Source organism: Acanthaster planci, linkage group LG16 (assembly GCF_054643075.1).
Source record: "Acanthaster planci isolate LZ-2023a linkage group LG16, COTS_SCS, whole genome shotgun sequence".
Lineage (NCBI taxonomy): Eukaryota > Metazoa > Echinodermata > Asteroidea > Valvatida > Acanthasteridae > Acanthaster > Acanthaster planci.
Window position 1 is genome coordinate 4,962,492 of NC_141792.1, and position 15,029 is coordinate 4,977,520.

A 15,029-nucleotide genomic window follows, 5' to 3' on the forward strand; every position below is an offset into this window, starting at 1 on the left:
CTTTGCGCGCCACACGCGAGGGAGTAGCCTGCGTTTATTTAATATAATACTAATTAATATTCTCAAAAGAACAAGCCCGTGTTTTTAGTAACCTTTTTTACGCTGTTTAAAATTAGTGTGGGAACGTACAGGCGAAGTTTGAAAGATCTGACTCTGAACATAAGAAATTGTTAACTGAATTGAGATCTCTGGTGTTTAATTTCCCTCTTGTAAATTGTGTAAATATAAGCGTGTCAATATACTTCAAGTTTCCCTGTCCTCAATTTGGTGGTTTGTTATTTTAAAATAGTGGTGAACCTGGGGTCATCACTGAAAAAGATAGCCTGGAAATAATATTTTGCGTATAGTGATGACACCAGATTTGGGGGTTGACCTTGGGCACGACAAGGGCCGCACAATTATTGGGGCACTTTTAATTTTTGGACTGTGTCCTGAATGCACTTTTCCTTGAGTTTCTCGACCAAAGCAAAGTTAAGGCTATTAGCCACATCATGTCAGATGGGATCTCCAATTTCTGCATCCACAGCCAAACTTGCAGCAAAGCCTTTGTCGTGTTTGTCAGGATTCTTCACTCTGCCTGCATGTCCAGCAGGATGAGTAGCTTGTTCATGTTGGCAAGCGGTGCTGGGACTTGACAAGGTACTGTAACCATTGTAGTCATCATCAGTTGTAGCCAAATCCTGAGAATCTGTATTCTCAAAATCCATATTGGTGCAGTCCTCGGCGGGAAGAGTGCTTGCGTCATCTGCAAGGACCACACGACCTGTTAAGGCTGCTGTAATTGTCTGTCTGAATTTTTTGTTGTCGGTTTCTTCTTTTTCAACCAGCTTTTCAAGCTGAGTAATGTGGTGTTCAATCGCACCATCAGCTGCAGTCCCCTTTGTGTTTGGGAGTGAAGCAGGCATTCGAGGCCGTTTTTGCCTTGTCTGTTGACTGGGTCGATGCGGATTTGGGCACACGGTTACCGCTTTCGATGCCTTGTCCAGTTTCGGACCGTGACATCTCGCTTCCGTTGAGAAGACTTGGCGTCATTTGTGTGCACGACGGCCTTGGTTGCCAAAACATCGGTCTTGTGAGGCATGAGTATTTCATCATTTTTCAGCCTGTTTGAACCCCATTCCGCTTAGCGGTATCCAGGGGTATGTTGACATGCTATAATTTCGACATGTCGAGTGATTCACAATGTCTTCGCAAAAAATAACAACTTATGATGTGAAAAATCACACATGTGAACAGCGAAACAGTTGCTGTTTCGACTGCACGCAACAATAATGACCGCGCATGCGCAACTGGAATCTCACGGAATCTCTCGCAAGATTTCAGAATAAAATTGAACTTATGCAATGACAATTATTAGAGTTGCGAGCATGATCACTTATTTCTTGTGACAAAAATTATACTTTACTCAATATGTCCGTCCACCATGTACTCTTCCAACCAATTCCACTAAATTTATAACTGAATTTATCTACATGTAGCTCTCTAGCTGATAAATCTCCTTTTGATAGAATTTACTAGTTGACTTTGGAGAATGATGTACGATGGCTTTCATGTTAGGTGGCACAGCCAATGAAACCAACATCCTGTGCATGCACGGATGTCACACAAGGTGCAAATAATATATTGCAGTGTGATCCTTACACAAGTGAATTACCTACAGTGTATACTGCATTCTATGTCTGCCAGACGTAGACTACATGAAGCCTGGTACAGTGTTTGTATCGAGCTCCATATGCAACATACATAAACACACACCACATAGTAAACAGTAAAAACACCAACACACCCATACATGAAAATGTGTCTCTAAGGTAACAGTTGCAGCCAACGGAATATGTGTATGTCGTGATTGTTCTTGTGTGGGTGTGTTTATAGTCAACTCGTATATTGTGGTGTATATGTACGTTCCATGCTGGGCTTGATATGAGAGCCAAATTTCATATTTCAGTCATACAAATGCACAAAGCTGAAGTCCTATCCCAGTCTGGTTAAATGTCGTTCTCAAGCAAGGGGACGTCTAAAGGGATGTAAAATGTACATATATTTATATCGCACAGATGTACTGGTACATGTATGAGGAGCAAATACCAGTAGACAAAAAAGTCGGGTTCTCGAGACAGTGAACCGTAAACTGTGTAAACCATATGAATTGAATTTTATCATTCCGTTCATTTTGGCATACATGCACAATGCGATATGAATATTTAATTAGTATACATATACATGTACCTCCCCTACCATTCATTTTCTAACCAGATTCATAAAATTCACAAGGGTCAACTTCCGAGGCCCAAACAACTGGAAGAAATCACATCCCTGGAAAACAAATGTACACATTGTACAAGCCTGAATTCAAATCTGACTAAAGCAATGAATGGATTTACCAGCCATGCAAAACTGATACGTTTTTATTGGCCAAGACTGGCTGTGAATTAAGGTATATTCCCTTAGTGCAGACACCTGGCCAATTGAGGACACTATCAAGAAGCCAAATTTAATCCAGTCTTGGTAAATCTGGCGGGCCCACCTGAATGAATTCTAAGCGTACCGTACTTCACAGGCATGAATTACTGTGTGCTCCAACATGGGACATGTTTGTTGTTATTCATGATATTCCAGCACTGACAAGATGTAAGTATACTAAAAAAAAGTTCCACTTACTAGTGCTGTGTACAGTTGCAAAGGACTGGGTGTTAATTGGGTAAACATAATCTAGATGTAATGGTTAGTAGGATAAGAGGTCAGCATGTGGCTCAAGAATACAGGTACATGTACATGTATGTGCATGAGTGGACGTACCTTTTGCAAATCAGCAATAGCTTGCTTCAATTTTTTTGCCAAATCGTACTGTTCCTCTGTGGAAAAAAATAAATACCTTTTGAACATGTGAACTGTTGAATGACACTTGTTCAACTCTATCAGATAGACAAAAATGCTGCAGCTTTGTCAGGTGAATTAAAATCACTCTACACTTTCACAAAGTATAAGTGAAATGAATGGTTTTTTGCATATTGCCCTAAGAACAAACCTCTCAAGTGGCAAAACAGACATATATAAAAATATTAAAAGCTACATTTGTTTAGGAGCTGTGCACTCTACATATTGTGTGACTAGATTTCAGTTTGGTTCGGACAGAAGATTAGGAGATGTCCGAAGTTATTGAGATAAACAGTATTACAAGCTGGGGACTGGAATGAAAGGAAAGGAAAATGAAAGCCAAAACAAGTATGTCCTTCAAAGCAGTTTCTACAAAAGCCAATGAAAGATACCAGTAAATAAGGGGTGCTTTCCCTTTTTCTTTAACGTTCTGTCTAAGTTCCAATTGGTTGAAAGTTTCAAAGTGAAAAAACAACTACTGGTTCATTTAATAAATTTTCACAGCCAAAATTCATAGTGAACCTTTTTTTGTCAATCCTCGCTACCAGTTGCATGACTGAATGTGGGAGTAATTTATTTACTTACGAAGTACAGCTTCATTTTTCCTGACATCAAGTTTTCTGATAACCTGAGCAACCTCCGGATCCTGGTACATATCAAAAGCCAAGTCATCCATCGGTGAAATGTAGTCCTTCCTGCAGACCAAAATTCACATAATAATCCAAAATTTGACTGGTCATAACAAATGACACTCTTAAAAGCTAGTTTACTTAAGTTTACTATAGTTTACTTAATACATGTATATACCGGTACTAGTGGTGATTGGTTCAGGGGGGAGGGGGACGGTGTACCAAAACCCCTCCCAGTCCACAGACTGAAAGCCTGACTTTGTGATGACTATTTCGGTCATCTGACAACAGTTTGGTTTAATAATTAACTGAATATTCCTCATTTTTCTGTGGATAATCATAGCAGCAAACACTATGTTTACTGCTACTTTACAAATGCCTAATTATCGTATTACAGAAAGAAAATGTACATGTACAAATGCTTTATCATCACATATATGTACCTGTACAGTACATATGTACAAGTGCTTCATTATCATATTACGCAAATATGTACGTGAACGTGTACATTAACTCAAATTATACAATACCTGCATAAATCCCTGTCATATGATTGACTGATCACTGATCATATCATTGAATTATTCATTCTATTCAACAAGTACTGTTGAATAGAGCTTCATTTCACTTAACTGGTTCCTACCCCATTTCATATATTTGTTTTATTAGTAAGCTGCAGAAAATAATGTATGGACAGGAGCCAGTCTAACATTACACTTTAGTACAAATGGGTGGCACTTTAAACACAAATCTGCTTTGCCAAAGAAGAAAACAAACATACACGTATGTGAATAAACGAAAACCTGCTTAACTGAAACACAGCTAAGTGGGATTCACTTATATACAGTACCAGGATGTGGCCTGTATTACTGAATCCCACTTAGCTGTGTTTAAGCAAAACATGATTAAGAACCAGCAAGATTGAGGTGTGTAGTACATATAGGTACACAAATGACCATGCTAGAGTCATGTGAGTGCTGCAAAATTGAAGGTGCCACGCAGTTCCTAAAAAGAGCTAGTCACAAGCACCTGGGGACCAGTCAAATTTCCTTTCCCTCTGAAATGGTCTTTGTACACATAGATTGCACATTTTTGTTTCAATTGATTTCTTCATCTTTTGCGTGTCATATTTCCGAATTGCAAAAGGCCATCCTGGAGTATGTACTTACATGTATTTCAATGTGTGTACATGTATTTCAATGTATGGACTGCAGCAAAACAAGAAAAAGCATTTGACTGCCTACAGATCAATGTCAGTTGTGAGGAAAAAATGTCTGTTTAATTTAAGGACCAACTCCAACGATTTTAAAAGTTTTGAAAGTAAACTATTATTGTGTTTAGTGTGTACTAAATCATAAAGTCATTACCAAATCATGTCTGTACTGCGTCTGTATTTTTTAAAATTTCGCCACACCTTTGAAAGGTATCTTCGAGTTTCATGAAAAATTTCCACAATGCGACCGCTGGTAGCTCTGTTGAGAAACGAAAGTTATATGATGTAATACTGGAGAAAACATTGAAACTGATATCTGTGGCATGACTGGTTCCACTACAAATATGTAGAAGAAAACGGAGCTACAATGAACACGTGCATGCACTGCGTATACCAGGGAATGATCTGTGTACGGGGTCTATTGTGCAGCATTATCTCTTTTTCATCGAGAGTTTGGGTTCCTTTCTTCATGGTTACAACAACATAATGCCCAAATCGTGTGCATTCACATCGGTGGATATACTAGAAATTCTGCAAATTCGTGCCCTCGTCTGCGAATACACGTGCTATGCTTGCCGCACATGCACTGTGGTATTTCCTCTCCACGATAATACATCAAAGAAATCAATATCCATTAGATGCTAATGAGTCGTGATGACACATCCATTTTTACAATACCGCACTGGACTCGCAGGAAAAATGGGTAAAAAACTGTGTTTTATTAACACAAAAATGTGTATTGCAAGGGAGATATTGATATGTGCCACTTTTATTAGACTTGGCTCTTCTTAATTGGATTCAATATGAGAAACATCAGCATCATTGCAGTTGGTTTACATGTAAAAATTAGATTGCAGATATTTCCGTTTTTTTTAAAACTGAAGCGATTATAATTTGTCAATGACAAATGTCATATTGTTGATATTATCCTGCACTTCATACAGTATTAGAAAGTTTAAGTATCAGACACTTTTTAACCATTCTGTCGTGCCTCCTGAAAGAACCTTTTATCTTCGCAATTTGATAAAAATAATTGACACATTAACTTATTCATCACGTTAACCCTAACACTCCTCAGTCCTCCAACAGGTGAAGGATTGAGGAGGGTTAGGGCTAATGAACAATTCCTGTAGCCTTAAGACTGGTTTATACTGCATGCAAATGTGAAGCAAATTTGACGTCATGTAAAATTTTTGCAAAATTTCACTGGAGTTGAAATCTTTTCAACTTTTACGAATTTGCAACACTGATCTGATGTTACAAATTTACACTTGTGTTGGCTTTTGCATCAAGTATGAACCAGTCTTAACCACTTCCTGAGGGGTGACCCATTTTTGAGTACCTAGGCTTTATACATGAAGCCAGGGAGCCCGAAACCAGACGAAAGAGTTGGGCCTTGTAACAAAAGACCACGCTTGGCACAAAAGACCAGACTGCTGGGCATTACCAACATTTTTTCACTCTCAATAATGGAGATAATACCACAGTATACCACAGTTTGGCGCATTTAGAGCGAGCGGATTACCACCGGGGACAAGAGCTCTCCACCACCGGGGTGATGAGCCAAACAGCGCTGCTGCATGCTAATCTGGCCCCTATTGAAAAGAGGTCAGCAGTGCACTGTTCCCAGTTTCGGGAACAAAAGAATCTTACATAACACCACACAATTTGGGCTCTTTACAAGGCTGCAGGCCTGGCTGAAATACTCGGGCGTCATTGAAGGTCAGCTGTCAATTTAGAGTAGTGCCTAAAGATTACTGCCTGTGGGTATAAACGTCCGTTAAATGAAATGATGAATTTTTGAAGAATTTTGAAAACTGAAAATTTTGAAAATGACTCGTATGTGTGCATTTTTCAAAGCATCCAGTAGCAAGTGGTTAAGACTGCAACAACAATAACAAAAACAAAAGAAACCCCCCCCAAAAAACAAAAACAAACGAATGAAAAAACTGTAATCAACCACCTGACTTAAATGGCATTTTATGATACTAGGTCAACTCCCATGTTGAATACTTGGGTTTTATCTTATTATATTAACCACTTGCTGCCGGGTTAATTATAAATGTTAATGATGCTGGGCCGGGATAATTATCATTTTTTCTGTTTTCAAAATTCCTTAAAAATTCATCATTTCATTTAACGATAAATATTTCCATGATGAGGGGTCACTTAGATTCAGTCTTGAATCTTGATAAAATCTTGACGTCTCGAGGTTACTCAAGTTGAAAGATCATTATATGGTGGTACATATGGCCTGGTTGCAGCTTTTGTGGCAGATTTTATCCTTTTGAGGTTGCCGTATAAGCGGCAAAAATAATGCATATGTATAACGAACCTCCAGCCGACCCCGGCAAGCTCGGTGGTCAAGTGGCAACGACATCTGCACTAGTAAGCAGGAGGTCATGGGTTCAAATCCCACTCGAGTAAGCTTGTGAGGTTTTTTTAGCAAGCTCTCGGACAAGCACGGAGCATACAGTGCTTATTAATATACGTTGGGTGAGGGCAAAACCCATAATATAAATGTATATGTAAGTTCTGCTATGGTATTCCAGAAACTGTAATGTATATAGGAGTTGCCAGATTGTATGTACATGAACATGTACATGTATTTGTATTGTCTGTTTTTTATATTTTTGTGTTTCTTGATGTCTTTCCCTATGATTCTTTTAGTGATACCATTAGTCCCGCTTTTTTTCCATCCCTTTAATTCCTTTTTCAGCCCTCACAACTCCAATATTCAACTTCAAATTCTGCTTCCTGTGATGTTTACCCTCTCTGATCTTCCCCGTGTTTATCCCTTGTGTTTCGTCCCCCTTGCCTCAGTTCTTTGTTCACACACCCATGTTCCATCATGTCCATAAACATGTGATGTTCATCCTTTTGCCCTTTCCCTCCTTCCCTCTCTATTGCCCCCACCCCCTTCCTTCTGTGTTTCTCTATGGAGCCCTGTTTGTCTGTACATACATTTCCCACTCTTCTTCAGCCCCGTGCTGGTGTCTTAAGACTTTGCCAAGTTTAGGACGTGTTTCAATTTGTAATTTTTGATTAATTTTATGGTTATTTGTATAATTTATTTGTACATTATTTAATTCAGAGATTTAATCTACATGTATTTCTCATGGATGCTTGTAAGTGGCGGGTAACCACTGTTGGTCATCAGAAATAAATAAGATGGAATTTGAGGTTATTCATGGTGAAAGCAATAGGTGGAAAGGCTTGCGGTAGCACCATGCAAAGGAATATATCTCTTATGAGTACATTTATGTGTGGTTCTGGAAAGAACTGGGAGTAAACTCAAAATTTCGGACTGCATTCTCAGAATGTCGTCAGGAGATCAAAGAGATACTGAAGGTGGAGCTGTTTATATAAGGTGACTGGATGCGTCCTGCAAGAGCGCCCAGCTGAATCCACCATTAGCATCCTCGTCACACCCCACTGCATTCAGTCACCTTATATAAACAGCTTCAATTTCAGCATGTCTTCATTCTCCTGACAACAAACTGAGCACACAGTCTGAAACGTTGAGTATACTCCAGGTTCTTTTCAGAACCACACATACTCATAAGAGATATATTTCTTCGCATGGTGCTCCCGCAATAATAGACATTTTTCTGCACGAGAATCAATGTACATGTATAATGGCTTATATTCTAAAAATTATGGTAATTACTTTAACCTAAAGATTGTGTCTTTGTAATTGTGAACTGGTGAACCCTTCCTGTGAATGGACCCACATTTCATAAAGTCTGAACTGACCAACCTATTGATGGCACCAAATACAGCTGCATCAGTCTCTTTGTTGGCATGATTGGATTCTTCACTGAAATATCCTTCTGGCATAAACTCTTTGATGACCTGGTTGACCTTGAGCATGTTGTCTTTTTCAAGTAACTGCAGATCTTCTTCTGATGTGATCTCATCACCAATAACATTGATGGCAATCAGGCTAACCTGCAAAAATTACATTAAAAAATAATTATTGATAATGCAATTCTCACTCTGAAGAGGTACATGTACCACTTAAGACTAAAAGGAAAACTTCAACGCTAGACAATTTTGAGAGATATTCTTTGTCAAATTTCAAACATCCTGCTTCTATACATGAACTTTAGAATTAAGACTTTACAATGTCATCATTTGTTGTTTGGTGAAATTCGTGAAAATTTGGCCCTACATGAAAGGAGTTTTAAAACATTCAGACATCTTAACTAGTTTATTACATATCTAAATATTAGGTTTTTGGGTCAACCTGAAAGGACAAATCTACATGTGCATATGTAGGTCCTGAATGAATAGGTTTACACCAGTTTTAAATGAATGGTGTCATTAACATTTTCATTTGACTGCAGAGAAGGCAACTACAGCCTTTGCCATGTACTGTGATCCAGAGCTACATGGACACTGCTGTGTGTCAATAGCATCTGCCTGTAACACATTACTGTTGGATTTTGGATGTAAACAAAATAAGCTGTCTTTTGCTACACTGGTCTCCTACCGTGCAGTGGGATGTATGTGTATGAAGCATTCATGTACATTGTATCTAAAGCATGCTTCTTCTTCAGGCATCCTGAGGATGTGTCCTAGAAAGCGTAGTTGCCTTTGCCTGACATGGTTAGTATGAGGGTCAGTCTTGATGTGATAGATTCAGCATAATTCAGTAGCATAGTGTAGCAAATGCACTAATCTTGTTTTCCCATGTCTTTACATACTAGACATTTTATCGACCTTAGCGATAAAATTCATTATACTCTAGGAAAAAAAGAAAACATGCTCGAAAATTTTAAGAGCAAACACGTCCGATAGTAATGGCTCTAAGAAAAGGAGGAAGAACATGTTGGCCACCTTCGCGAGGGTCGAGTGAGTGAAGGCGTTCTGCTGGTGATCGAAAATTTAGCAAATGGAAGTACCAGTAACAGACTAGGAAATAATGCATATGTATTGGTAAACTGCAGGCAGTAGACTTTGTAATTTTAGAAGTTTTCCCAGAATTAAATCTTTACTGCACACAGACCAGGAACTAAACTACAAAATACAGTCAATTTCATATACATGTACCTAGATTTTTTTGTTTGACTTCTGTAAGTTATTTTAGATAGAGGCAGTCCACACAGCACAATGTACTTTACCAAGCCCAACAGGCGATACTACACATACATGTACCTGGACGAGTGTACTGCACTATTACCAGAGAGAGTGTACATATAGTTCACATGTAGTATACATACATGTACATGTACATGCAACACTGGGGCTACATATTGTGAATTTGTTTTTCTCCTCGTAATGCTATGAAGGAAATACATGTACACAGACCTCGGTTTTAATAATGAACTTAATGTATCTTTGTGTTCGTCTTTCACTGAACACTGAATTATTACACCTGCAAGGGCATTCAATTAATACTTGAATTATTAGTATTGAGTTTTTGGTAGATATGAAAACACATCCCGTTGGGAAAAGAAAAAGAAAAACGTCTTTCTCAACCACATCCCAATTTTGAACACTTCAGGAAAAATTTGAATTCTTTGTTTCAGGCCTTCAAATATCATGACAACACAAACTACTGTTCACAAAAACAACTTTGGACAAAAATCACTAGCAACTTACTGGTACCCTCAAAAATGGACATGGCAGTTCCAAATTTAACATACATGACTAACAGTCAGTACATGATTAAGCTTGCAATTAACCTTAGGGCAATATTTTGAAAACATATTCACAGTCAAGGGGGATTAATGTACCCCTGCTGATCTTGGCTCTCCTGGAACATTTTGTGAAATGGTACCTGTACAGTATCTCTGATTTACAAAAAAATGGAGTTAAACATCCACAGGACATTAGTTGCAAACTCATAAAAGTTTGCTTTGATAATGAAAATAGCTGAGTAATAAAATATGCCTTTAAGGTTGAGATAGAACAACAAATAACACAACAAACGAGACAACTAATATCAATTTATAACGTGCACTAATCCTGCTAATCTAAGAACCGGTCAAACAGTGCTAGGATCTACAAATACATGTACATGTACAGTACACGGTTGTTCAAATACATGTACATGATTGTTCAAGCACATAACTCTCGGGTTTGAATTTACAGTTGAAAAACAGGGAAAAGACAAACACCCACCCCCACCAACCCCTAAAAATTCAAAACGAAGTACCTGATTGTACACGTTATACTTGTTGACATGATTTTTGTGAATGACAAGCCGCACGTACTGACCAACAGCATCAACATGGACACTCTTCAGCTCTCTGGCTTTGTAACCAGTCTTGGAGTTATCAGACATAGCAACATATCTGTTAATGATTGCAAGAGGGAAAAAAATAGTAATTTACAGACATGAATTTCAAGTTTGTTTAATATTAAAATCATTACCACCATGAACGTGGTTTCTGCAGTGTGTAGTGAGACTTCATTGCATTTGACACCATCCCAACATGGATTTTGCCCTGCCTGACATGTAATTAACACTGTATGCTCAATGCATACCCTCAAAGGCTTGTGAAAAAACCCACAAGCATACTCGGGAGGGACTCGAACCCACAACCTCCTGCTTACTAGTGCAGACGTCTTAACCACTGCACTTGCCGGTGTCGGCTGACTGGTTCGAACCCATAACGAACCCGGATATAATGGGTACCGCAAACAACTATTTCAAAGATGGGTTTGCGTCGGGGAGATGTAAATTAATTTTGGGGGTGTCGGGGTGGGGGAGTACCTCTTTAGGGAAGGAGCTTGCCTTGCCCTCTCGGGGGTAACTCGCCCTACATTGGCGCTCCTCTGACACTCAACTCTCACCTGTGCCTCCCAGCAGAGGCAGCACGCGCAGCGGGCACACCCCGGTAAACCGTTTGGCAGGCGGGCTAAACCAGGTAAGGGTAACCAGCTGCGGGAACCAACCCTCTGGTGAGTTAAGCAGGAGGTCATGGGTTCGAGTCCCACCCCAGTAAGCTTGTGCCTTTTTTTTCGCAAGCTCTCGGACAAGCACGGAGCAAACAGTCTTTATCAATATATACGTTGTGTAAGGGCAAAAAACCTGTTATATAAATTAACATCTCCCCAACGCAAAAACACATCTTGAAAATAGTTTGCGGTACCCGCTGCTTCACTTGACTCGGACCAGCCAGCTGACCCCGGCAAGCTCAGTGGTCAAGTGGTTAAGACGTCTGCACTAGTAAGCAGGAGGTCGTGGGTTTGAGTCCAACTCGAGTAAGCTTCTGAATTTTTTGTAAGCTCTTGGACAAGCACTAAGCATACAGTGTTTATCAGTATATCATCGCATGCCCAGCAGAAGGGTGTAAGCGCACTTACGCCCTTTCGACGGGAAGCATGATCACAGCAGAAAAAAATGTTCCCGGCAAAAGAGAGTAAGAAACACACTCTCTTTATTTAGTAAAAACGGATATAATTTACTACAAAATCAACCTGGGCTGTACAAAAAGCAACCTTTGAACAACTTATTAAAGTACTTAGGCATTTATTTATTATTATGCACATGTGGGATGTACAGGTCTTCTCTTTACAAACACAATAAAACACTAAACCAAATCTCTCAATTTAATTTGGCGACAGCGCAGCACAAGAATCGATGCTCGTTCCTCATCTTTTATTCTATTGGCATGACTACCATTTATGCCATGTACTATGCTGGTTTTTCTTTTTTACAAGATTTCATATTCCATTAGGAAAAATTTACATCAATGGCTCAATATAAAATAAGTCGTCCATCGGCCATGTCACGGAAATGTACTCTTAGTAGTTAATTTTGAGAAAATTTTCATTTATACTCCTGTCTGCATACCCCCGTTTGCAAATGCAAATTGTACAGCAACTCTCTTACGTTGTCCTTAATTTTAAACAATACATACATACAGTAATACCGTTTTGCAAACAAACCCATGTATCCGGTATTCTACTGATCACATCATTTTTTAGAATCACTTCATGGGAGACTACGACGTCCAGGAAAAACTAGATATAAAAATTTTTAAAATGCTCTGGAGACCTGTGTCCAAAAAGTGTCAGCGGTCCCCTCTGTGTTGGTGTTGGACTTCACCTAATAATTGTACCGATATAGTGATTTTAACATGCATCTATGGGTGTGCTCGCTAGAACTAACCATCTACACAATTGACCCCCTTTAAAACTCCCATCCTGACATTCCAGATTACATAATACACCTGCTTACTGACCCACATACTATGTTTATTCAAATTTACAAGACAATAATTTCCCGCTTTACTGTGAACTGCGGGAAATATATATTTTACACTATTTGTCAGACAAACCTTGAGCTATATACATGTACATGTATAGTAACCTACCCAAGTCGCTTGTAACGTGTTCCATGCAGTGTGGTGACATGGTCTGGAGGTAGGCTGCCGATGTAGAATTCTATCTTAGTGGCTTAAAAGAAACGAAAACGAACTGTAAGGTACATACAGTTTGAAAAGGAAAAGAAAACATGAATGTTTTCATAAAAATAAAGTTGGATACTGGTAACTACATGTATTAGCTGCAATTTACGGTAAACATGGTACAGTTCTTTTGCACTCTGAGGGTATACAATGGTAATTCAAAAACTGGCTTAATTTAAATTCAAAACACAAACAAGTACATGGAAAAATTTCCTTGACTTAATGTGAACGGGTTCAAATATAATTTGGTAGCCATTTAGAGAAACACTGGCCAAACACATCTAAACACATCTACACTGCTCACCTGGACCAGAAGGCCGGTCAATATACCAAGCTGAATATAGAGTATAGGACCATGAAAGGAGGACACCCAAAGATACGTAGTAGAGCTGAAGGTAGACATAGAACTGATTCTCGTGATCTCAACAAAGAAGATGCATGTATTATCGGTTTGCCTCTGCAGAACGCATTGCAAGCCCATGCTAAGGGTAGCCTGAGGTAAAAGGTCGTAGTGTTATCTGGCATATAGCCATGTAGATTAACTACCAACATATACTAACGAAAAATGTCAGCATTGAGCATGTACATGTACATAAACCTAGCGTCGTGGATCGTGATAGGGATCATGATATTCCTTCCAGGAAGAGGATACCTGGAGTCAGTGTTACCTTGCTGAGACAACACACAGTAGCTACATGTGATTGGCGACAGCAGTACTTTGTCCCGTAGAGGAGTCGGTTACTGCACTATTCGGGAATTAGAATTGGAGTTCACATCGCTCTTCATGTCAGGAAACGGGGAACTGTATACTCCAGTGTAGATGTTTCCCTAGGAATCTGGCTAAATTAATTCTGAGGTTTAGGAATTAGGTCTAATGATCTGAATGGCAGATATTTTTCCTGGCAAATTCTGACAGAATCACTGGGAGTCTGGTGTAGAATAACAGCAACTAGATGTCCCATGTCAAGGTAGCACCAACAATATGTAGACTGTCAGGTACCAAGGGACTAGCTCAACCACCCTGTGATGTAATGTTCTGTTCTACTGTGTGAATCCTTCCATCAGAGCAGACATCTGTTAAGGAGTTGTTGGCTTGAAGATGTTAGTTACCTTCAGGCTAATCTCAAAGCCTAGGGCTCATTGGAACATCCAATTTTCAGGAGGCCAAGGCGTAGAGTACCTCTGTAGTAATTTATTTGGTAACAATGTGCCAACCAATGTACTCCTGCGCTTGAAATTTGGAAGTTTGGGGACAGGAGTACCCTATGAAGATTAGGAAGAGCCAGTAGGAACTAGTAGTTGAAGGTCCATTGTCAGATTCAACTGTTAACAGGGTGTGTCTTGATGGTAAGAGGTATCAGGGTTTTTTTTTGGGGGGGGGGATTCATCCTCGGGCCGAAGATATGCTTACGGGATAAAGGCCCAGGCGAAGGGCGAGATAAGAGCACAGTTAGATCAGAGAAGGTAAAAGGACAAGAATCGTAGAATTAGGAAACTGGAATTCCTGTGGAGAGATTGGAGTGGGAAGTAAAGCAACATCCCAACGAAGCTTGGGTTGAACCTAACAGGGGCCAAGTTGCTGTGACCCATGCTCATGTTACAATTACCTGTAGCAACAAAGATTAGAATTCAATAAAGACCCCAGTCGAATGAAGGGCAGACACGACTGCAAGAGGGTAGCCGAATGAGCAGACGAAGGAATTTATTTGACTGAGGAAATGTCTTCTAGAACCTTGCTACCGTAGAGAGTGCCTTGAATTTGAGCATTGAAGGCACCTGGAAAGCAATGTAATCAGAAGCATCAGACCAACAGGGATGGGAAAAGTGTCGACATTCCCTCTGGTCTATCTCCCAAGCACTGCCCATGAAGACTGATGAAGAGGCAAA

General features: G+C 39.5%; 1 protein-coding gene across 5 annotated transcripts in view; it reads right to left on the reverse strand.

The window, feature by feature from the left end:
• The window catches only part of cep104 (centrosomal protein 104), a 141,962-nt gene that overhangs the window by 114,039 nt on the left and 12,894 nt on the right, over nt 1-15,029 (reverse strand). For 4 of the 5 annotated variants that reach the window (XM_022245908.2, XM_087147410.1, XM_022245906.2 and 1 more), the window contains exons 3-7: nt 13,050-13,131; nt 10,883-11,021; nt 8,480-8,670; nt 3,463-3,572; nt 2,800-2,855 (exon numbers count right to left, since the gene is read on the reverse strand). In XM_022245908.2, coding sequence (XP_022101600.2) covers nt 2,800-2,855; nt 3,463-3,572; nt 8,480-8,670; nt 10,883-11,021; nt 13,050-13,131 — 578 coding nt within the window. The remainder of the gene's footprint in view (nt 1-2,799; nt 2,856-3,462; nt 3,573-8,479; nt 8,671-10,882; nt 11,022-13,049; nt 13,132-15,029) is intronic. The other variant, XM_022245912.2, reaches the window with a different exon arrangement.